Genomic DNA, 24,496 nt, shown 5'->3' on the forward strand with positions numbered 1-24,496 from the left:
GGCTGCTGTTCTCTCCATTTTTTTTTTTAAGGAGAAAATAAAGCCCAGGAAGTATGAACTGGTCAGGTTCCCATTATTAGATGGGATGGAAGATTGTTCTTCTGACTCATTTTTCATTAGATGTCATTGCCCTTCTAAAATGATGTTAACAAGGATTAGTGGAAGGACATTATTTTTTAAAATTGTTTTATTTGTAACACAGTTTGAAATATGAAAGCTGTATATTGGCCCAGGGAAACCTTGGATCCTCTCTAGCAGGCTTTCCAGATTTTATTTTTTTAGCATAAAGCTTCTCTGAGGGAAATTCCCCAAAAGCCATGAGTTCCAGGACACTACTTTAAAAGCCAGCACAATTACATTTAAAAATTACATTTTAAAAGTTGCTTTAAGAGGTATGCTTGGTCAGGACCCTGCATGTTGGTGGAACCAGGGAGAGGGCAATAACATTGAGCAGCCCCAGTTTAGCATTTTTCCCCCAGATGGATCCAGACAATATTTTAAGTTCATTTGGGAAATTAATAAATAGTACTCTATGTTAACTCAAACTTCAAAAAAAGAAGTTGAATTCTGGAACTTTAGTGTAAACTTTGTTACGTAGCCTAGCTTTGGCTAGAACTAGAAAAAATTAGGTTTACAAAAAAAAAATCCACCATCAAATTTCACTTATTCTGAAAAGTCCTACAGGAAACCTAAAGAATTGCTGAGTATTACTGTCTAGGGGTGTAACTTCTGTTCATTGACATAATTCCAGATTTCACAAGTGTCATGGCTTAGAATACATTCTGAAAGTGAGATTGATCAGGATATGGAAACCAGACCCTAGAAGTTATCTCTAGGATTCTTATAAAAGCTCTTAGAAAGTCTTCATAATGGTGCAATTTGGGTCTCTAACAGCACCTTTTGTCCTTCCCTGCTTTTTGATTCCTAATAGGAGACTCCCTACTTTCTGATCCTTCTGCCTGAACTCTGAGGGATGGATGGGAGCAAATTGAAAAGTGTTCCTTTAACATCTAGTGAGCAAAGCGTCTGGCCTTGCATGTCTTTATAGTTGTGTGCCTACAATTCCTCAAATTCCTCATGTGGAAAATGAGGGTGTTAAATAAGAAGAAATTATTCTGTTATATTCGTCTCTGTCCCCAGTTCCTGACACGAGACTCCTATAACCCCGGTAAACAGGGGTGCTGGGAGAATCTTGGTTCTAATAGTTAGTCTTTGACCCCTAACACAGACCTCTTAAACCTTTGTAATTTTGTAAGTGATAGGAACATCTGACACAGGACCCCTAAATCCCTTGGAATTTCCTGGTTGATAGGAGTGTCTTTTGTTCTAATGGAACAACTCTGGGTGGGCTCCTGGATTGGGTCACCCAAGCCATGATTAGAAGGACCAAGCTATGATTACGAAAACCAAACCATGATTAGAAAGACCAAGTCATGGTGAGAAGCTTGAAAATTTCAGACCTTTGCCCTATTCACCAGAGAAGGAAGAGAGGCTGGAAATGGAGTTAGTAATTGATTGTGCTCACGTGAGGAAGCCTCCATAAAAATCCCAAAAGTATGGGTTTTGGAAAGCTTCTGAGTTGGTGAACACATCTACACACCCCAAATCTAAGGGGATAGAAATTCCTTTGTCTGGAACCCTCCCAGACCTCCCCCTATGCACCTTTTAATCTCGCTGTTCATGTGTATACTTTAAAATATCTTTTTAAAATAAATTGGCAATAGAAATTATTGAACTGTTTTCCTGGATCCTGGAAGACACTCTAGCAAAATATCTAAACTGAGGAGGTGGCCATGGGAACCTCCAATGTGTAACTAAGTTGGACAGAAGTTATAGGTAACCTGGGGACCTACTACTTGTAATTAGTATCTGAAGTGGGGGCATTCTTGTGGAACTGAACCCTTAACCTGTGGGGTCATTGTTAACTTCAGTGAGTGTCAGAACTGAATTGAATTGGACACCTGCATAATGTTGGACAATTGTTCTATGTAGGATAAAACCCCCCACATCTGGTTTTCTAAGCATGAATGGAGGAAAACAATGTATTTTTTCTAGAAAGGGGATACCTGCTCTGCCCACCATGTAGAGTTATTGAAGGAATCAAATAAAATCATGTTTTGGGCAAATACATAGATATGAGGTATCACTAATTTTGTGAACCAACATGAAGACAAAATTAAAACTAGTGCCCAAATTTCCAACAAAAACTCTTATTCTCTGGTTCACAGTGTATGTATGAAATCCTTTTGGCACATTCTCTCTTAAACTTGCATTGCCTTCCAGGGATATTTGGCTGTGTGCCCTGCAGAGCTTGAAGCAGCATGTGCTATACATGCAGAGCTTTCTGGAGTTTTAGTTTTAAGCAAAAAAAAAAAAAAAAAGAGTCTTTGGGAAAAAATATTTTTAAAACAAATATTCATTCACCACGTGTTTATAGAGTGCTTATGGAGTATGAGCTATAAGTAGCTGAAGAGCTATGATTCTCTCTCGTCACTCATTCAAGATCTGTAACACAAATCTATATCTATATATATAAGAGCCGAATATGCAAGACATCCTCTTGGGAGTTTGACCGGGAGACTGGGAGTTGATTGCTCGCTATGATGGGCGCTGACCACCAGGGGGTGGTGCAGAACAAAGGAAGGCCCCAGCCAGCAGCTGGAAGGCCCTGATTGGCCCTGATCGCTGGCCAGGGTTAGGGACCCTACCCGTGCACAAATTTCGTGCACCGGGCCTCTAGTATAGGATATATAATTATCCTCAGTTAATCAGTCTTAGTCTGTTCAGGTTACTATAACAAACTACCATAGACTGAGTGGCTTAAACAACAACCATTTATTTCTTACAGTCTAAAGGTTAAGACGTCCAAGATCAAGGTGCTGGCAGATTTGGTGTCTGGTGAGAGCCTACTTCCAGGTTCATAGACTGCCATCTTCCACCTGTGTCCTCACATGGTAGAAGGGTGAGAGCTCTGTGGTGCCTCTTTTATAAGGCTGCTAATCCCTTTCATGAGGGCTCCACCCTCATGATCTAATCACACCAAAGGCTGTACTTCCCAATACCATCACCTTGGAGATTAGGATTTCAACATATGAATTTTGGAGAGACACAAACATTCAGACTATAGCAATCAGTATGGGCAACCAGTCTTACCACTTCCATTCCTCATTAGTTTGAGAGTTTATTTTAATTTGAATATTTTCACAATCATTATGTAACTCTAAACTCAGGACCAGCATGTTGAATTACAGCCCTAAAGACTGTATCAAACTTTCCTACGAACTTGGTTCTGAAGTTTCCATGTGATAAGTGTTGTTTTGTTCTGTGGTTTTCTTGGCCCGGGGCCCTATAAACCTCATTCTGTCTTTGAAATGGCCTTCCCTAACTCTGAGGAACAATCACTCATTCCTTTGTAAAACTATATGATGTATGCTCTTCCTTACTCAGAGTTCTTTTTAGTTAATCTTTTCACTAAATATAGCTATTTAATAACTAGCTGTCCTTCCACTTAAGGTTAAATTTTCTATAAATAACACCAGCAGGAAGCAAACATAAAAGAAGGCAGCATGGTATGGCTCTGACCCAGGCAGATGGTCTGAATCTTGCCCCATTTAAAAGCATGCACAGTTAGATAGTCTTTACCCCTCAAGGGTCCCTTCTGTAAAATAGGGTCACAAATATCAACAATGAATTCCTCTGACCATGTTTCTCAATCTTTCCCACAGGAGTACCCCCTGTCGGGGACCCCATGCCCAGACTTCCTTGACATCTCATGATTATCCTAAACATTTATATCTGTTCTACATGCAATGTACTCCAGTTTGTTCTAATATACAAATCATGTTTTTCTTCCATATCTTTGAGTGAAATTGATGCTCCAGAGAGAGAGTCTTTGCATACCTCTAGCATATGACAGCATACTTCAGGAGTTACCCATCTTTTATAAGTGTGATTGTTTAAGATGATACTCAGGACTGAAAAGATTCAGCAGGTGTGCATCAGTAAGAACATATTGGCTGTTAAAATATTAAAACACCCTTTTATCATTTGGTAAATAACTGCTACTCAAGCCCTTGAGTGGTATCCCTGTCCCAAATTACCCCTCTCTTCAGACCCCTGAACTAAAGGGTTAAGACCTATACCCCAGGGACCTCTAGGTCGCTTCCTATTCTGGATACCTGTGGCCTATACCATCCAAGCTGTTAAATATTTTTAAAATCATCCCATGTTACATGTAACATATATGAAGCTCCTGTCATATGTTATGCACTAAATAAACAGCAGGCATTTTCATTCTCATGGTTTTGGAGAATTCAGTCTACTTGGGAGTATGTAATTTGAATAGCACAGTAGCCAGCATTCCTTCCTCCCCCACTTTGGTACATAGCCTTCCTTCCTTTAGGGAACTGCTGTCTCTGAGGTTTCCAATTGGAACACCCTCCCTCCAGTGGCCCTTGAAATGGGCAGTGATATAGGTCTAGAAAATTATAGTCCCCATTCCCTCGTAGAGATGTGCCTGTGACTCAAGATAAGTATGTGACAGAAGATGGACCAATTAGAATCTTACCCTAGAACTCTGGATATGAATGCAGGGACTGAGTCACTCCTTGTTCCCCCTGGAAAGGATTTCTCTGTGTACTGGGGTTCAGAGACACTTCTCTGAAGTCTCAATGAGCTGAAAGGATGTTGGTCCCAGAACTTCTTGTGGCCTTGACCATATGATGAAGGAGCAGCCTGAGAAGTGATAAACTGACAGAAACAGACAAATGGAAATATTGTAAAAATGAGAGGCCTGGATGATACTGCCAGAATACTAGACCCAATATCCATCCTTTACAACAGTGCTTCTCAAGTTTGGGTGGGTATCAGTGAAGCATCCATCTTATATAAAAACTGCTGTTTGAAATTTTAACCCTGCTATTTTGGCTTCTGTAAATGCTTGCTTGCTTAAATAATAAGGAAAATAAGACTACTCCCATTTCAGAGAGGCCGTGGACTATGCCCCAGACAGAATTGTCAATGCTGACACCAGGCCAGGCCTTGAGATATGGTCTCACGGCCCCTTGCCAGCACGTAGGCCTTCTTTCCCAGAAGGCCTGGAAGTCTCATTCCAAATTTGGGAGAAAAAAGAGCTAGGAAAAGTATAAATAGAAAAGGTTTCCTCCATGTGAGGGGGCCAGAATTTGAAAGGCACATTTTTTTCTGGCCCTGCCCTTAATAAAATGTAACTCCCTTTCTCTAAGCGTGGCTTGGTTTTTTTCCGGTCTTCTGTAACATCAGCACCACTGGCAGAGCTAACAAGGAGTCCAGAGGCCCAGGCTTGCTGAAGATGGAAAGGGCTGGGCTGTGTTTCTGCCACATCCTCCTGGTGATTTGGATACACACCCAAGTTCAAGAACTGCAGCTTTACAAGCATGAGGTCCAATACATCTCCTCCTTTGCTGTAGTTACTTGGGTTTCCTATAAGCAGAGATGAAGAAAAGCACTTAGCACTCTATGGTACCATAGGCAGTGAATGAAGCAAATCTCCTGTCAAGGCCCCCATCTCCTGAATCTTGGGTAGTTTAGTGAATTGCAGTTTTTGCTCCTGAGGAATATATCTTCCATGGACTCAATGCTGGCCAGAGTGAGGTGCTGAAGTGATTAAGGCAGGAGTGACACCTTCCATCCCCTTGGGCTCCCCTGCATCTACAATTACCTTAGGGGCTTTCCCTGCCTTGTTTTACCCTCTGAAACGCCAATAAAATCTGTGGTCTAAATGTTCCCCTTGCTCCTGACCATCCTGGTGTCTTTCCTCTGTAGCCCTGCAAAGGGTGCCATGCTTCCTTCTCTAGGACCTGTGAGTGTAACAAATTTTATTTTTTCCTAAACCTCTTTTCTGTCTCCTCTTGGGGCTACACCTCACTGACCATTTCATAAAGTATACAAATTACATGGCCTCTCATTAAAACACCTTGGGATTAGTCCTCAGAAACAGATGAAAAGACTAATTGTTTGCCAACTTTCAGTAACAACTCTTCAGTGCATCATTCCTGTCACATTCATTTAATTAGGTTGTGAAGTACATGATGGTGCGTGAACTACGGAAGCCAATAATCAACACCCATCACCCACCTCCCCTCCCCCTGAAGCTCCCCAGAACTAAAGTATCAGCTGGAGCTCTTTCTGTTAGAAGTGACAAAACCCGATAGAATCTACTGCATTTAAAAATAAATCAATGTAGTTAAAAAATAAAAAGGAATGTAATCTCTAGTTTAGGCTGAAAAGTTCAGGGTTAACTTGCTTCAGGCATGGCTGGATTGGGAGCTCAAATAATATCATGGAGGACTCTGTATCAGCCCATCTCTTGGCTCTGCCTCCCTTTGTGTGGACTTGTCTCAGCTGCAAGTGACAGCAGCAGCTTCAATCTTCACAGTACAGTTGTTTCAGGTTTCAGGATCAGTGGGTGGGACTGGGGGTTCTATTCCTAGAAGTCCAGAGAATATCTCTCACCAGCCCTGACTGGGTCCCATGACCACTGTGAACCAATTATAGGGAAATAAAGTGGACTGATGGGCACCACCCTGAGTCACATGACTATCCTAAACCAATTTCAGAGAAAATTACAGTGGATTGATAAACATTGCTCTGGGTCACATGACCACCCTCCACCAATCACAGGGAAATGCACTGGACTGATGGGCCTAGTCTTCAGTTACTGACCACTCTTGGCAGTGGAAAGGGGTCTGTACAGGGCCTGGAACTGGTTTTATAAGAATCACAATTCATTAAGAGTGAGAAAGGACGACGTTAAAGAGGGAATCAGTACACACTTACTAGACAGAATGAGTGAATGCCAGGCAGCAAAATCAACAGATGGCTACTACAGTTGGATTGTTGTCATTTTATTATAGCTTCTCTGGGAAAAAGCCAGTAAGAACAAATTCAGCAAATCACAGACTTGCACAGAAGAGAAGAAACACAAGAATCTAAGGCGCTCAGCCTTTTTTCACTAACTACAACATAGTTCATACTATCAAAGACAGATGCCTACTTATCAGCCAAAAGTATTCCAAATATCTTTCCATCTGCAGATCATTCCAGGGCTTCACAATTTTTACTAGTTTATGAGAAAATTGGGGGAAGGGCAATTTAAAATGAAGTAATAAATATGTTTGGAGGAAAGCTAAAGGCCTAAGTTATTTCACCATTCTGGAATTCAGAGCAATAAAAAAGTAAACAGTCTTATTGGCTCAAAGGAGAATCCTTTTATGTATGAAACAACTTTATTTGGACTATTTTGGCATCTCAAGAGACTTTCTCTGTGGGTGTACTATAAAATAGCTCCTCATGTTTTTATTATATACTGTCTTTTTGGGCCATGTGAAACAAGAAATTATTTGCTATATTTAGTTGCTGTGTGGTGGGGCTTTAAAAAATCATTTATTTGTCTTTTGGTATAGTATTAATTCAGATCCTTTTCACAAACGTAATTTTGAAAGAAGTTTTTATTAAAATTTATTATAACATATAACTTTGAGATAATTGAACTGAAGGCTTCTTCACCCAAATTGCCCATGACAGTGCTACTTCATGGATTTTAAAATCAGGACAAATTTTTGGAACAGGTCCCTGATGCTGAACATTTGAAGATGATCTTTGATCTCTAGAAATATTTGTTCCCAAACAGTTGAAATCAATTCCCTTATGCGTTGATACTGATGGTGATTTAAGGAAACTAACCTTTATGAATTGAAAATTACTTTTTCTTTTCAAATCTTACCAATCTTGAGAGGCTAGTGGATTCTCATCACCAACAATGAGATATTGCCAAGGAACTGAAAATTTAGAACAAATCAGGGAGTGCTCCTCTGATGGATAATACTAGTATTTGAGTTCCATTGCTCCACTCTGGTTACAGAGTGGCTTCAGTTGTCATGAATGGGACTCATACTCATATGGTTTATTATGGCCCAGAGTATCTCTGATCAGACTAACTTCACAGGTGGAACAAAATATGCACAGAAAGTGTGCCTGCCTAGGATGGAAGCTGAGTAGGCGATTACCTGAAGTATGTAATTCAAAGGATTTTGGAAGGGATCACGCCTAAAGATTAAGGACTCACAGAAATAGCCCCATAACAGGCATTCAACAAATATTTAATCAAGGAAAAAAATAAATGAAGGAACCAGCATAAAACCATCTTGTAGATAAAATTTAAAAAGCATCATGTAAACCTTCCTCTTAATTTACCTTCCTTACTCCTAGCTGTGCCTATTCATATATTAACTCTATAGCAGTGACAATTGTAATTAAAGAATATCATACTAGGAGAGAACCAAGATGGCAGCATAGGAAAACACCTGTACTTGCTTCCTCCCACAACCACATCAAAATTACAACTAAAATACCTAACAACTATTATTCAGAACCACTGGAAAGCTGGCTGACTGGAAGTACTACAACTAGAGAGGTAAAGAAGAAAGCGCATTGAGACGGGTGGGTGGGAGGTGCGGAGGCATGGAATGGGCTGGCACCTGGGTGTGCTGCTTTTTTAATCAGGAGGGAGATACAAGCTCCTGCTTGCTCTGAGCTCCAGTGCTGGGCAAGATTCTGGGGGACCCAGACACATACAGGGAGAAACTGGACTGTTTGGCATCAGGACAGGAATGCAGGAATGGGAGGGGACTTTCTTCCAGATGGAGGTGCACACAATGGTCATTGTTCCTGTGCTGGGACCTCCCCAGTGCAGGGCTGACTGGCAGACATTTCTGTTTGCTCTGCCCTGGAGATTCCCTGAGACCCCACCCTACCCAATTTACAACCCCACCCAAGCTGTGTGCAGCAGCTTTTGCATATGAATGGCCTGTCCTTTCTCAGCCTAAAACCTGTCAAACAAGCTGCAGCTGGGTCATGGAGGCCCAAAGCTATCAAAAGAAGGCCCAAGGCTGACACCAGCACCAGCCTGCCTTGCTTCACAGCTGGGCCTTGTCTGGGCATTTCCAAACCCAATACAAAGAGGAAGAATCTGTAGATCTCTCTGTAGCTCCTGCTGGGTGACCCTAGGCAGTGGCTGACTTTGCACCTCCTTGGAGATCCAAGAGCCAGTGTACCCAGTGGTCAGTGCGAGACCATACCAGATCACAACTCTTCACATCCATAAGCGACACACTCAAGGGCCAGACTCGGTGAGCACCAAAGCTCCACTGAAGCAAGTCTTGCCCCATAAGCTCTTCCATTGTAGACACAGCTGATCCCCACAGCCAATTGGCCTGGAGGTCAATTCTTCCCAGTGATACCAACAGCAATCAATGCTCAACTACAACAAGACTGTGCACCAGCCCAAAAAGGTGATCGGGGAAACTGAGCCACTGGGCCCTATAGGACACCTACTATACAAGGCCACTCTATCAACTCAAGGAGACTTAGCAGCTACCCAATACATAGAAACAAACACAGGGAAGCAGCCAAAATGTGAAGACAAAGAAACGTCACAAATGAAAGAAATGGAGGAAAGCAAACTACTGGATATAGAGTTCAAAACCACAGTTATAAGGTTACTCAAGAATCTTCTAGAAACTTCTGAGGAACTTAGTGAGACCTTCAAGGATCTTAGTGAGAATGCCAAAAAAATGGAGGACCAGTCAGAAATTAAGCATACACTGACTGAAATAAAGAATAATATACAGAGATTCAACAGTAGAGTAGAGGATCCCAAGAATCAAGTCAATGATTTGAAATATGAGGAAGCAAGAAACACCCAACCAGAAGAGCAAAAAGGAAAAAGAATCCAAAAATTTGAAGATAGTGTAAGGAGCCCCTGGGACAACTTTAAGCGTACCAACATCCGAATTATGGGGGTGCCAGAAGAAGAGAGAGCAAGATATTAAAAACCTATTCGAAGAAATAATGACAGAAAACTTCCCCTACCTGGTGAAAGAAATAGACTTACAAGTCCAGGAAGCACAGAGAACCCCAAACAAGAGGAATCCAAAGAGGACCACACCTAGACACATCATAATTAAAATGCCAAGGTCAAAAGATAAAGAGAGACTCTTAAAAGCAGCAAGAGAAAAATAGTTAGTTACCTACAAGGGAGTACCCATACGACTGTCAGCTGATTTCTCAACAGAAACTATGCAGGCCATAAGGGAGTGGCAATAAATGTTCAAAGTGATGAATAGCAAGAACCTACAACCAAGCAAAGCTATCATTTAGAATTGAAGGTCAGAGAAAGAACTTCACAGACAAGAAAAAACTAAAGGAGTTCATCACAATCAAACCAGTATTATAGCACGAAATGCTGAAGGGTATTCTTTAAGAAGAGGAAGAAGAAAAAGGTAAAGATAAAAAATTATGAACAACAAATACATATCTATTAACAACTGAATCTAAAAATCAAATGAATAAAAAATCTGATGAACAGAATAAAGTGGTGAATGTAATAGAATCAGGGACATGGAAATAGAGCGGACTGACAATTCTCAGGGGGGAAGGGTGTGGGGGGTGCGGGAAGAGATTGGACAAAGATCTTATATGCATGTATGCAGTACCTATAGGTGTGAACAGTGGGGTGGCGAGGGCCTGGGGTGGGGTGGGGTGGGAATTGGGTGGAGGGGAGCTAATGGGGGAGAAAAAAGAGGGACAACTGTAATAATCTGAACGATAAAGATTTTTAAAAAATAGAATATCATACTAGAACTCAGAGAATATGTTTACCCATCTTCCTAGAGATAAAAATAATTGTATAGCATCAGTCTAGTTTGTCTGGCCCACAAGCCCAGTGTGGCCCTTCTAAGTTAGTGTTACTGCTCTTACTTCTGCACAGCCCCAGCTTGGTTCTCGCCATCTTCTTCCATATGCCCATTAACTCTCACAAGTGCCTCCATGAGGAGATCCACAAGGACCTGCTGGTGACCAGCACAGAAGAGATCACCGGCAAGTATGGGGGCGCTGGCAGCCTGCGCACTCACCTCAAGATTACAGATTCTGTACTCCAAGGAGAATGCAACCAAGGGGATATTTGCCATTGTCACTGAAGATTATAACATGTTCAAAGTGTGTTTTAAGAGCAAGGGAACAAGGCAGATACCTGACCAACTCATGGTCCTAGACATGAAGCATGGTATGGAGGTGAAAAAAATTATGAAATGATCACAGAAGTTGAGAAGTTCAAACCTTTAGAGGTGGAGATAGGAAACCTAGAAGACCTTTCAGAGTCTATCGTTAATGATTTTGCCTACATGAAGGAGTGAGAGGAGGAGATGCATGTTACCAGAGCATCAACAAACGCTCGGGTCCTGTACTTCAGCATCTTTTCAATGCCGCATTGGACTAGCCACTTGGCAGGTCTTCTGCCTTGAGCACTTCTTTAAGACCAAGAAATTGATTGAGTAATAGTGCCTACTCCCCTCCCACCTTGTGTCAGCCAGAAGAATGTCCCTGGGAGATGCCTGGCCTGAGGCATTCTACCAACACCACCTTCAAGGCACATTGAAACTTTCTTGCCAGAACTTTCTTGGTGTGAGAGGACATGGGTTACCACCTAAACCCAACAAATCAATGAGGGACCTGTTTTCAACTTGATAGTATTTGGACTGGTTTTGCAACAATAGGCCTGTTATTAGAGTCACCTATGACAAAAAATAGGAGTTATCTAGGTAATGCCAGAGCCAACATTTGATCACAAGGTTTCCTCCTATGCTTGAAGCATGCTTTCTTTCCTTTTCCCACTTGCTCACCAGCTTGGGCTTCCATTCCTTTACCAGGATTAGTATGACCATGTGGAACTTGTTTCATGCTCATTGTCCTCTTTAGATTTCCATGTGATAATACCCTTAGTTTTATCTTATCCCTTAACTGAAATGTTTAGGTAGCTTCTGGTGGTATCCTTTCATAATTTTATGTCTCTTTAAAGGGTGATAGATGAGACACCTCATAGAAATGAGCTTTGAACTATAGGTAACTCTTTAAGAGAAAATTTAATTTGAGATAATTAAAATATTTGTGCTCAATGCTTGAGCTTTTCCTTCTAGTGTATTTATGTGTATTTTGTTCTATGCAGTTTTATTAGATGTGTAGATTCATGTGACCTCCATGGCAAAATGCAGAACAGTTCCATCACACAGATCTCTTGTGCCACCCTTTTAAAGCCACAGCCATATCCCCTCCTTCTCCCGAGCCCCAACCTCTGGCAACCACTAATTTGTTCTCTGTCTTTCTAATTTTATCATTTCAAGAATGTTATATAAATAGAATCATATAGTATGTAAACTTTCGAGATTAACATTTTTTTCACTCAGCATAATTTCCTTCAAATCCATCCAAATTGTGGTATGTATCAATAATTTGTTCCTTTCTATTGATCAGTAGTATTTCATGGTATGGATGAACCTCAGTTTGTTTAACCACTCACCCATTGAAGGATATTGGGGTTGTTTTCAGTTTTAGACTGTTACTAATAAAGTTGCTGAAAATATTCAAAAAATAATAATTGTGAGCAGTGATAGAATTTTCAAAAGTACATGAAATCAGGTCTTTGAATAATAAAAGCTAAAACATTACTATCTTGTGTTGTATCACACTGGCAGAAATTCTATCTTATGGAGAAACCCATCACCACCATGTATAAGTAACTGAAGCCCCCAAACGTATTAATCACAGAGGTCCCTAAGTTGTACTACTCAGGGGCAGCATTTATGGACACAACCATGTATGTGGCACCCTGCAGTGTGTAACCCAGTGCCCCCATAGTTATTCTACTCAACATCTATTGTTGCATTTGTTGCTTCTCCAAAGTCTCAGTTTTTAAATGGGCTTGGTCTAATTTTTTTCAGATCTTGATCTCATATTAATTAGTAGATCTGCAAAAGTTTGTTCTAAATGAATGCATTATTCTCTCTCTCTCTCTCTCTCTCTCCCTCTCGACTGGAACTCAGGAAGAAGAGGAATCCCAAGAAAAACCTAGATGCCTTCAGCTGGAACATAAGATGACATCAGGTAGAGTACATTCCGTGTGACACATTCTTTCCTGGGCTGCTTTTGCTGACAGCAGGGCGCACAGCTTCCAGATTGCAACGGAAAATCTGTATGTTCTGAGTGATTGGAAACATGACTAGAAATGTCACTTGTGATGAATTCCAGGCACAATATCTGGACAATCTGGTCATGATGCAGAAAATAGCTTCTCTCCTTCCTTCTCTTATCGATTACAGTTGTTGTTTTTTAAATCCTTACCCTAGAATTTTTTCCATTGATTTTTTTTTTTTTGAGAGAGTAGAAGAGAGGGAGAGAAGGGGAGAGAGAGAGAAAGAAACATTGATGTGAGAGACACATCCATTGGTTGCCTCCAGCTCACACCCTGACCACAGCTGGGGATTGAACCTACAACTGAGGTATGTGCCCTTGGCTGGGAATTGAATCCATGACTCTTCAGTCCACAGGCCGATGTTCTAACCACTGAGCAAACCCAGCCAGGGCTGATTATAGTTTTTGATGAATAAGTACTTGCAATGAAGTACATAATTATTATGATGAAGAAATTTCAAGTTCAGTTATCTTATATAATAAAAACCTAGGTGGCGTCACATGCGACGTCATCACAAGATGGCCACCACAAGATGGCTGGCAGGGGAGGGCAGTGTGGGTGATCAGGTCAGCAGGGGAAGGCAGTTGGGAGAGACCAGGCCTGCAGGGGAGGGCAGTTAGGGGCAACCAGGTCAGCAGGGGAGGGCAGTTGGGGGTGACCAGGCCAGCAGGGGAGGGCAGTTGGGGGCAACTGGGCTGGCAGGGGAGGGCAGTTGGGGGCAACCAAACCAGCAGGGGAGGGCAGTTGTGGGCGATTGGACCAGCAGGGGAACAGTTAGGCGTCAATCAGGCTGGCAGGGGAATGGTTAGGGGGCGATCAGGCTGGCAGGCAGAAGCGGTTAGGGGCAATCAGGAAGGCAGGCAGGCGAGTGATTAGGAGCCAGCAGTCCCGGATTGTGAGAGGGATAACCGACAGTTGGACATCCCCCAAGAGGTCCCAGATTGGAGAGGGTGCAGGCTGGGCTGAGGGACACCCTCCCTCCCTCCCTTGCATGAATTTTGTGCACCGGGACTCTAGTACTAACATAAGTAGTTATTCACTGAAAAGTTTATGCTTATCTTGGAAAATGTTATTTAGATGCATTTGCTGTTGTTTTTTTATATTAGTGTATAGTTAAATATGCAACTTTGCTAAAGATATTTACCCCATAATAGAACTTACTATGAGATAATGTGGAAAGAAACAAATGATGGGCAAGTTTCTAACTTAGTTTCTAACTATGAACAGTACTGATAATGGGATGTAATTGTCATAAAAATACATTAGTTGAGTGGAACTAATAAGAATGAAAACTAAATCTTAATACTCTCAGCTTCTATTTTCCAATGGCTTTTTGTTTGTTTTATATAATTAGAGGTTAGAAGTGGGCTCCAGATGTGTTTGCTGCTGGCAGAGGCTCATGTTCTTGTAATTTAATGGAAATCAGGGAGCAGAATTAAGAAAATGGAAATGGTAATGAAAATAATATGTAGAGTGAAGGAGGAAAGATGGTACCCTGCTCTGATAGAGATGGAAGAGAGAGAATTAGCAATTAACCAGCTCAACCAGCTCCCTCTACTCTCAGGATCTACCCCCACCAATAACAAAAATTTCCTGTTTCTAGAACACTCTCCCCTTGCAGGTCCTTGCATGGCTGGCTGACTCCTTATCATCAATCAGGTCTCAGCTGAAAGGTCCAGTGCCGCAGGCCACTGTCTTGTTCCTCCCAAGCACTCTTCATCCTATTGCCCATTTTTATTTTGTTCATAACACCCATTATGACCCAAAATAATCTTTCTGTTGATTGGTTTATCTTCTTAATGTCCCCTAGAGAGTAAGATCTTAGCTACTTTAATGTTATTCCTAGCACGTTGGGCAGTGCCTGCCAAACAGTAATCAGTCAGAAAATTCTTACTGAGGCCTCATGTCCCCTATGTGAGAGGCATTCTTTTTCTCTCTGTAACTGAGATGTGGGTGGGCTGGGTTTGATGCGAGCCAAGTCCATGCCTATTTTGGATTTCTGGCGTATAAAGAAAATAAGACATGATGCTTGCCCTCTAGAAAACAAATCATGACTAAGAGACAGATGCAGTTAGAACATGAAAAGTAACGTAAAAAGGTTGATACAATTAAAGCGCTACTGAGAGCACTGAGGAAGGGGCAACTAAATTTGCGTTGGGGAAGTCTCCTGGGCTAAATGATTCTTGTGCTGAATATGGTAGGTGGAAAGGAGGTATTGAAAACAGTTGGGGTTTGTTGTTATACCCCTGAAAATATCCTGAGTGCCACTTTTGATTTTATTTCCCCAGCTAGAGAAGAAGGCTGGAATAATGGCCATTGCTGACTCAATACAAATTTGGCAAACCAAGAAACTTTCTTTCTCAGCTGCTGTTATAAGCAATACTAGAGGCCCGGTGCATGAAATTTGTGCACGGGGTGTGTGTGTGTGGGGTGTCCCTCAGCCCAGCCTTCACCCTCTCCAATCTGGGACCCCTTGAGGGATGTCTGACTGCTTGTTTAGGCCCAACTGGGATCGGGCCTAAACGGGCAGTCGGACATCCCTCTGACAACACAGGACTGCTGGCTCCCAACTGTTCGCCTGCCTGCCTTCCTGATTGCCCCTAACTGCTTCTGCCAGCCAGCCTGATCATCCCCTAACCACTCCCCTGCCAGCCTGATGGATGCCTAACTGCTCCCCTGCCAGCTTGATTGCCCCTAACTGCCCTCCCCTGCAGGCCTGGTCACCCCTAACTGACCTCCCCTGCAGGCCTGGTTGCCCCCAACTTCCCTCCTCTGCCAGCCTGGTCACCCCTAACTGCCCTCCCCTGCTGGCCTGATTGCCCACAACTGCCCTCCCTTGCAAACCTGGTCCCTCCCAACTGCCCTCCCCTGCTGGCCATCTTGTGGCAGTCATCTTGTGTCCACATGGGGGCAGTCATCTTTGACCACATGGGGGCAGCCATCTTGTGTGTTGGAGTGATGGTCAATTTGCATATTATTCTTTTATTAGATAAGATTGAGGCCTGGTGCACGGGTGGGGGCCTGCTGGTTTGCCCTGAAGAGTGTCCCGGATCAGGGTGGGGGTTCCCTTGGGGCATGGGGCGACCTGGGTGAGGAGCCTGTGGTGGTTTGCAGGCTTGCCATGCCTCCCAGCAACCCAAGCGGAGGCCCTGGTATCTGAGATTTATTTATCTTCTATAATTGAAACTTTGTAGCCTTGAGAGGAGGCCAAGGCATGCCAGAGCGGGCAGAAAGCTTGACTTCCTCCATTGCCGGGGGCAACTCAAGCCTCCTGCTCTGTCCATGGCCGCAGTCATCTTGGTTGGGTTAATTTGCATACTCGCTCCTGATTGGCTGGTGGGTGTGACTTGTGGGTGTAGCAGAGGTATGGTCAATTTGCATATTACTCTTTTATTAGATAGGATTCTTTGCTCTCTTGGCATAGTGTTCACTATATTTTGAGGACCTTTGTTCACATCCAAAGTCTTGATTACCCTGTATGTTGAGTAGGCACCACTACTCACCAAGGCTTTTCTAAGACCAGTTGACTCCCATGAGCTCTGCTGTGACATCTCAGGATGAGAAATCAGATATTCCATTTTCAAACGTCCACTAGAGTTCCTAGATTATTAGGGCCTTGGTGTATTTTATCAGAAGTCTAGTGTAGTGTTAAAAATTTCCCTCACCCAATACATTTAGAATCAGAGATCTCCATGAAACATCATTCTGCAGAGCAGGAGGGACACATTTAGTTAGAAATCTATAATCTCAGTTTCTTTGTGACCAGATTATATGGTTTTAGATTTTTGGTTGTAAATAAATGAATAATTTCCCTGTTTTCTTTAAACAACAACACCACCTAATAACCCTATTCTCTAAGTGTCCCCATGATTCTCCCACCTTGGTCATGAGTGAAACATCTCCTTATAGTCTAAGGCAAGTTCACTGATTTCACAGGTGAAGAAAATCTAGGCCCCTCAAAAGAAAGATTTCAAGCAGAAAATGCAAAGTTTCTCACTATTTCTAAAAATAAAAAAAATAATGTTTGGGGGCCACTGACTTTGGGGCTTGCTGTAGAGTTTATCTTCTTTATTCAGGATTTACTCCAAATGTGTATTTTTATACTGTGGCTTTAGTGTTTGCATCTTAGTTTTAGTCCATTCAATTCAGATCTACGGTACTTAGCCATTATTTGAAATCCTATTAGGTATAAATTGTGTCTGCTAGACTAAACTATGTTTACTGAAATATGTTAACTAAAATATGTTTACTGAATGTCTACTATATGCTAGATATTGTGCTAGGAAGTATGCTATATTTAGAATGGAAAATAGAACAGACACGACTCCATGCTTCATGGAGCTTGTGGGAAAAAGAGAAATGCAGCCATTACACATATGAAAAGAAAATGTAAATTATAGAGAAATTATAGCCTTTAAACAAATAAAATATAAGTTACAGATAAGGCAGGGTTCTGAGGAAGCCTTGTTTTCACAGAGCTTATTGTGAAATAGGGCCTATAAAACATGGACACAGGAAGCTAAGGCAAAAGGTAGGATACAGTATGGGCTAAAACAGAGACATAAAGAGGACGGATGGGAGTGCTAAAGAGGTGGGAGAAATTTCATTTGGAGGACCCAGGAAGCTATCCAAGAGATTGTGGCATATGAGCCTACTCTTGAAGGATAGATATGAAATCTGTTTGTGAAGAGAAACACATTAGCCAATGTATTTATAAAATGAAAACCACATTGAATCCAAAGTGATATCTATTTGGAGTTCAGCCCATTTTTTGGTTGGTGACTTAATTCTTAGGCATCTGTCACTTTATCCTGAGGTCTATAATTTACACTTGCAGGGCCCACCCAGGGGGTAATGGCAGGTTGATTAGGAGTGTGTTTAAACTTTGCCACCCCCATTACCCATTTTTTTTGCTCTCAAATAATTCAGTGTTGTATACATTTGAGTTTTTTCTGTTTGTTTTGTTTTTGTTGTTGTTTTTTAGTAAGTGGCCTACCTGTAATAAACAGAAGCCTAATGCCTGCTTAGGATTCTGACTTCATGGACATATTAACTGAGTGGATAGGGTAGCCCACTTATAATAAGTCCTTTTTAATGTGATACCAAGTGGGTTGCTGTCAGCTGGTGCTCCATTTCAGCAAGACCAGTGTGGGGCAGTTTCATCAGATGCCTGCAACCTGCCCCTCCGTGCCCTGCCCCTCCTCAGAGGGATTCCCTCCTCACTACCTTAGGTCCCAAGTCTCTTTACCATCAAAAAGACATGCAACCAGTTCCTATTAATTAACATCATTGTGTTGACTCTTCTTCAGTCTTTCAATTGGCATTGAAAGTTGTAAATCCACCAATGGAATGAAAAAATTTGGTGACTGCTAGGGGTTTGAAACATCAGCAAACAGGTAAAGAAGGGGAGGGGCACTTCTGGCTACAGTCACAATGCATGATTAGCCACTTTCTTGACCTTAGCCTAGGAAGGCCTTGAATCATGGGAGCACTTAATGTAAGTCCCATAAGACTGCTTGCTCCTTAGAAGCTGAGTCTGTTTACAAGTGATGTTATATCCTTTATTGAAAGGTGCTATTTTAAAGATGCAGTACATCTGATATAGCGTTCAACATAAAAATAAAGAAAAAACTGAACCTGGGCTATGCACAAGGTAAGGGAAGAATGAGGTAATGCATCCATGAAAAATGATGATCTAAGTGAAGGTATCATGGAGGAAAAATATCTATACTTTAGATTTCCTTTGATGTGACTGTGACATTGTATAATAGAGAAAAAGCAAAGACACTTTAATAGTAACAAGGGAGAGATTATAATTCCAAACCGAGAGAACTCTACATCAGTGGGAAGGCACAATTTGCAGCCTGATAATGTAACCCTCTGAAAGTAAACCGGGTATTAGAAGTAGCTAAGGACAGGGGAAGAAACTAGTTTACATGTCCTCACTTGGGTTTATGCCTCATTTCTCAGAAACTGCTATATCAAAGTTGTAAGACTCATTGGTCTTCAAGGTTCTCATCCCCACCTCTCCTCAGGTCTTTCTTTCCATGAGTAGTCAGTCTTTCTTTCCTTTTTGCCTTTCCACAGAATGTGTTCCTTTTTCAGACCCCTCTATGGTTGCTCTTTTTATTTCAGAGAAGAAGTTTTATGAAGAGTCTTCATTTAATTTATTTCTATTTCACTGGAAGGCCCTTGGAACAAGCACACATACATACAATAGCTTATGGAAGGCATCACTGTTGAATAAGATTAAAATTGAACATTACTTTTTTAGTACAAACACTCAGGTTTATAGCTGACATAAAGAAAATACAGATCTTGCCCATACTAATCTTATTTGTAGCCAAGATGGATAGACATGATGTAGTACCAGTTTCCTGGAGAGAGATGGAGATTGAAACCCTTTCAGAGGTGGCACATCCCATTTTAATTTGTTCACGTATCCCCTTGTGAAGAGGAACACCAATGAATGGGCCAGTTATGCTTTCTGGAGAAAATTCTTTTAAAAAATTAATTGCATCCTTTCTGGTGGCTGTGGTTGGTTTGTTTATTTTCAAGTAAAAGATTTTTTTAAATGTTGGCTTGATCTTGCCATTTTTCTTGCCCATGCATTGCTTTAGAAGCAGGCCAAGTAATTTTGAATGCTGAAACAACTTTTAATGTGTTGAACATTCAAGAAGAATTTGCAGAATCCTTATTACCTTTTTGGTTGCACTCAACTTGTGCTGTCAAGACCCCAAGATTGCAACACTTTGATCAAAAGAGGAGAGAATCCTGTAAGTTGAAGCCATTTTCTGACAGTGAAGGAGTTTCATTAGAACATTCCCTTTTGGCTAAAGGTCCCCTAGCATTGATCAGGGCCCAGCACACTTTCAGGGTTGGCTGTTTGTGTCATCTGATTTTAGTCAAGTTTTCATTTCCTGTGGTTTGTAGGTTTTTCAAGTGTGAAGTAACAAACCTCAGACGGTTAAAATTCTTTAACTGAAAATGGATGCAATGAGGAAAAAAATACATGTATTTCTGTAACCTTTATGGGGAAGTAAGACTAGGGTTCCAAACAGCTTCTTAAACAATGTGGTGTTACTATGTGTGAGGCCAGCCCTCTGAACTAAGAGGTCAGACTTTCTGGCTCAGAGTCTTGGGAGGTGAATTTCTCTGATAATTCAGACAAAAGAAGTGTCTGCTTTTACTGTAAAGTCCTAGAAAAATCAAAATGAGGTTTCTGCTCCCAAACAACTATATTTCAGTTGCACCCCACTTTAATTGTGCAAAAAAAAGTTACCTTCTTCACCAATTTTTCCGAGGCTCTGGCCAAAGAACGAATAGAAAGCTGTTCAGGTAGGAAAGTGAGAAACAGAAGGTGGTACTTCTTTTTTTCTTAAATTGCTTTCTTTCCATTCCCTTAACCTTTTGGAACAGACAGTGTGAGTGTTCTGGGGGTCTACTAGAGACAGCATTGCTAGGGTTGTAGATTACTAAATTCCTGTGTGAGATGTTTGGTCTGTATGGCTCACATCCCCACCTCCTGCTGGGTCTTTGCTCTCAGTAAGCTTTTCCTGACCACTTTGAGCAGAACTGCAACCTTGCCTTCATCTCTTACCTCCTTGCTCCGCCTGACTTGTCTGAAAACGACTTACTAGTCGCTGACACACCATCTCCTTGACTTGCTCTTTGTGTGTCTTCCCGTTTAGACATGTAAGCTCCACGAAGGCAGGAATGTTTGAGCCTTTTATGAGTTGCTGCATACAGAATAAATGCCTAGAACAGAGCCTGACATGGTGGGTGCTCAATAAATGTTTGTTAGATGAATGCTTGCACTTTTAAACTTTTGCTAAAGCAATTAGATCAATCAGAAACTGAACACTGAGTGTCTTCTATTTGTCCCCCGCCCCAACCCCTAGCTCATAGCACAATGCCTGAAAAATGGAAAAACTCAAAATAAATGGTTGTTTCAATAAAGTATGTATGCATGCATGAATGATTGAGTCTGGCTTACAACATAACTTTTGATATAAAAACTGTAGTTTGGTTGAGGATTTAATAAATAGGAAGTGAAGCAGGCTAATCCATAGGGTAGTCAAAGATGAGGTGGACAGTCTTGTCCTCAGGCACTAAATGTATTTCCTTTATCTTGAGTTTTTCTTCTTTCCATTCATTTACCACTAGAACAGACAGTTTGAGGTTTTCCTGGGAGGCCTTTTATTAGAGAAATGCTAGTGGGTTTGTAGATGACTTTCAGTCAAGTTCTGATTCCTAAATCCTTTATGAGACTTAGCTATTATACTTTTATTTTAGTTGAAGGAACCCCACTATTTTCTCTCTACTTCAGATTGGAAGCTTACTATCATATGCATTCTTTCCCAGGAAAGAAGGCAGCAACATACTTGACTCAGGAGGTTTTTACCAAAGGGACACAGACCTGTGAAAGTGACATGTTCTCTATTCCAAGAACTAAGACATCACTGGACAGGAGGAGATGATGGGCTCTAACACTTTAACTTATATTCATACAGAAGAAGATGTTTTTAGAAATTAGTTGAAGATTCTGCAGTATCAGCACGAGTAGAAAAAAGTCTTTTGGCGGGGGAGGCCTAGATTTTATTCACCTGTGAAATCAGTGAACTTGCTTTAGAATCTAAGGAGATGGTTCCCTCGTGACCAAGGTGGGAAAAAGTGTGGGGTGAGGGTGTTGTCTGCGTTAGGCAGGAGAAGGAGCAAGGCCATGCTTCTGGACTGAGATGAAGGGAGACTTCCTGGCCTGCCCATTAAAATGTATCAGTCTGCTCCCAGCTCACTGCCATTTTGCATTGAGAAGGTGTCAGACTAATGAAATCTGCTTTCCACATTCTCAGTGCTTTCATAGGAAAAAATCTATTAAGTTATATTACCACCCATGGCTCTGAACCACAGCATCCATCCTCCCCAGAGTCACCAGAAATCAGTCTCTGCTTTTTCTCCTCTCTTCTTGGGTGGAGAGCTAATCATTTCCAGATTTTTTTTTTAAAATTCAACAGACCACTTATTGTTCATAAATGGGAAGACATGAATACAAATAAAAATGAGAGTTTGGATTAGTCCTCTGTGTTCAAGTACACTTGATGCCTTGTTGATCAACTGGGTACCTGTGCTTTGAAGAGGAGTTGAAATATACCCGCACAGCAAATGTTTAGTTTTGATATTGTGCCCACACCCCCATGGGATACCTCAGTAGTTTTATCACCTACTATTCACTATCTAATTCTATGTCCTCTTAGCACAGTGGAAATGGAGGAATGGAACTTTCCAGAAGTTTATCCAGGTCATAAAGTGAAGTAGTTACCAGGAATGAAATTTTTAGTGTGGTAATACTTGGAGCAGAATTACCTTAATTCTATGCTATTTCACTTTATTTTCATGTTTGTTTGTTTAAAATTTGTCATTGGGCCTTTGAAAGAATCCCTTAGGGGAGAAAGAATTGGGAAGGTGACATTAATATACAAAGCAGCAGTGATTGAAGTAGCACATCTATGAAATGACTCAAACTGTAAAGCCATGGTCTTTAAATGTTTCCATCCCAGAGGCATCTCTCTACCCACTTCTCACTTCTCACTTCCTTTCCCCCAACATGAATAAAAAGGTGGAACTTGTGTTGCATGCTATGCATTCCGGTGCCCAACCAGCTCTGTTCTTGTAGTGTACCTTTCCTCTCATTTGCAGGATATGGAAAGTGGAAATCGCTATCTAGAAATTTCAGATAACTATTGTCACGGGTGCTCTTAGGGGAGAGAATGTGAAGTTTTTAAATCTCAAAGACTGTTGTCCTTGCTATTTATCCATGTTTTCCTGCAAGCATTTAAATGAAGTGGCATTTTTGGTCCCAGAGGTTTCTGAAGTCAGCTTCTTCATTTCTCTCCACTCCCCACACTGCACTTCAACTTGGCTTCGTGGCAACCATACCTTACTACACACTTAAAGGCTCCTGAGGGATCAGCCAATTCTACAGAATTTGCACATAGGAAGGCACAGGCTTAAGCAATATGGTTGAAAAGACAGTAAGGGACTCGTCCTAAAGTTATTTTCCAACCTTTCAACACTTCGCGTAATATTGAGAAAATGTCATTGTCTATCAAAGACAGGGGAGGCAGGACGGATGAAGTTGGGAGGGTGCAGACAACACTCAGTGCCCCCACTCTCCCCGCCTTTCACTTCAGTGCACACTGGCCCCACTTCCAACACCTGCAGGTCTGTCTAAGGCATTTTCTTCCAGAAGCTGAAGCGCTTACCAGTAGACCTCAAGACATCACTGATGGGACTTGGTGAATATACCGTGCTCACTGGCCTCTTAGGGAGAACAGCTGTGGAGCACAAGCTGCCCGGGCTCCCGGAGTTGTCCCAGCATGTTTAAGCCCCAGTCACCCACACAAGTAGCTGGATGGACAAAGCCCTGTGCTAGCTCCTCTCCTTCTTGTCTCACCAGCTTTTCCCCGTCCTGGTGTTCCCTTCACCTCCACATAAATTGCTTCTGAGGGAACCCAAACTGAGAGAGGGTTCCTTGGCACAGTCACTGCATTGAACACACCGTAACATATTTAAAAGCATCCATAATCCTGGCAGAGATCTCAACCCTCCCCGCCGCTCCCCGCCCGCGAAAAAACTCTAAATGCAAAGTAGCTGCTTTGATTACCACTACATTAACTGGTGAAAATGGTGGCAGTCTTAAGCTTCCTTAAATTCTCTGACCTTTTCTGAATGTCTTATGTGTTCTGTCCTTACTTGCCCATTGGGGGACATTTAATGTAGGAAGAGGTTTTTTTTTTTCCATCTTGAAGTTAACTATCACACAAAACATGTTTGTTTAGATACTGCCATATCTTGACTCAATTGGAGCATGCTTGAATTGAGTTTAAGAGTGGATTTGCATAATGAAATAATTTATTCTTGAGTCCCAAATGTGGGCCTGAATGTTCAACTTAATTTCTGATGGGATCTGTGTGCACTTGAATACTCATTAATCCTGTTTTTGAGCCCGATTTTTAAAACAGCTTAGGAAAGAACACCTCAGGTTCCTTATTCTTCATCAAAGAGAGAGAATGAGAGAAAGAGTAAATAAAATACAATAGTAAAATGTTAATGAGGATGATTCTCTAACGAGTTATGGCTTGAGGGCTGATATGCAGTCTACATTCCACACAGATATTTAGACACAGTGAGTAATTTTGAAAACCTGAAAGGTGATTTTAACTGCTTATGACTGATATTACGAACAGGGCAAACTCAGCTTGTAGATGTGTTTTGTTTGGCCTATAATTCTTAAAATTTAAAAAATTGTTTGCCAATGTTTAAAAACTGGAAAAATTCCTGTAAAAATCTAAGTTCCAATTTCTCTTGAAAAATTGTAAGAACTGGCCAGCCCAGACCTGCATTTCTAAATAGTAAAAAAAAAAAAAAAAA

General features: G+C 41.5%; 1 protein-coding gene and 1 pseudogene across 1 annotated transcript in view; both read left to right on the plus strand.

Annotated features, from left to right (window-relative positions):
- The window catches only part of LOC103292615 (transmembrane emp24 domain-containing protein 10-like), an 89,388-nt pseudogene extending 78,012 nt beyond the window's left edge, over positions 1 to 11,376 (plus strand).
- Positions 1 to 24,496, plus strand: part of FAM107B (family with sequence similarity 107 member B) — a 244,943-nt gene that overhangs the window by 84,593 nt on the left and 135,854 nt on the right. Inside the window, exon 2 of the mRNA XM_054726105.1 lies at positions 12,918 to 12,978. Within this exon, the coding sequence (XP_054582080.1) occupies positions 12,918 to 12,978 (61 nt within the window). The remainder of the gene's footprint in view (positions 1 to 12,917; positions 12,979 to 24,496) is intronic.

The sequence above is a fragment of the Eptesicus fuscus genome, chromosome 2 (genome assembly GCF_027574615.1).
Source record: "Eptesicus fuscus isolate TK198812 chromosome 2, DD_ASM_mEF_20220401, whole genome shotgun sequence".
NCBI lineage: Eukaryota > Metazoa > Chordata > Mammalia > Chiroptera > Vespertilionidae > Eptesicus > Eptesicus fuscus.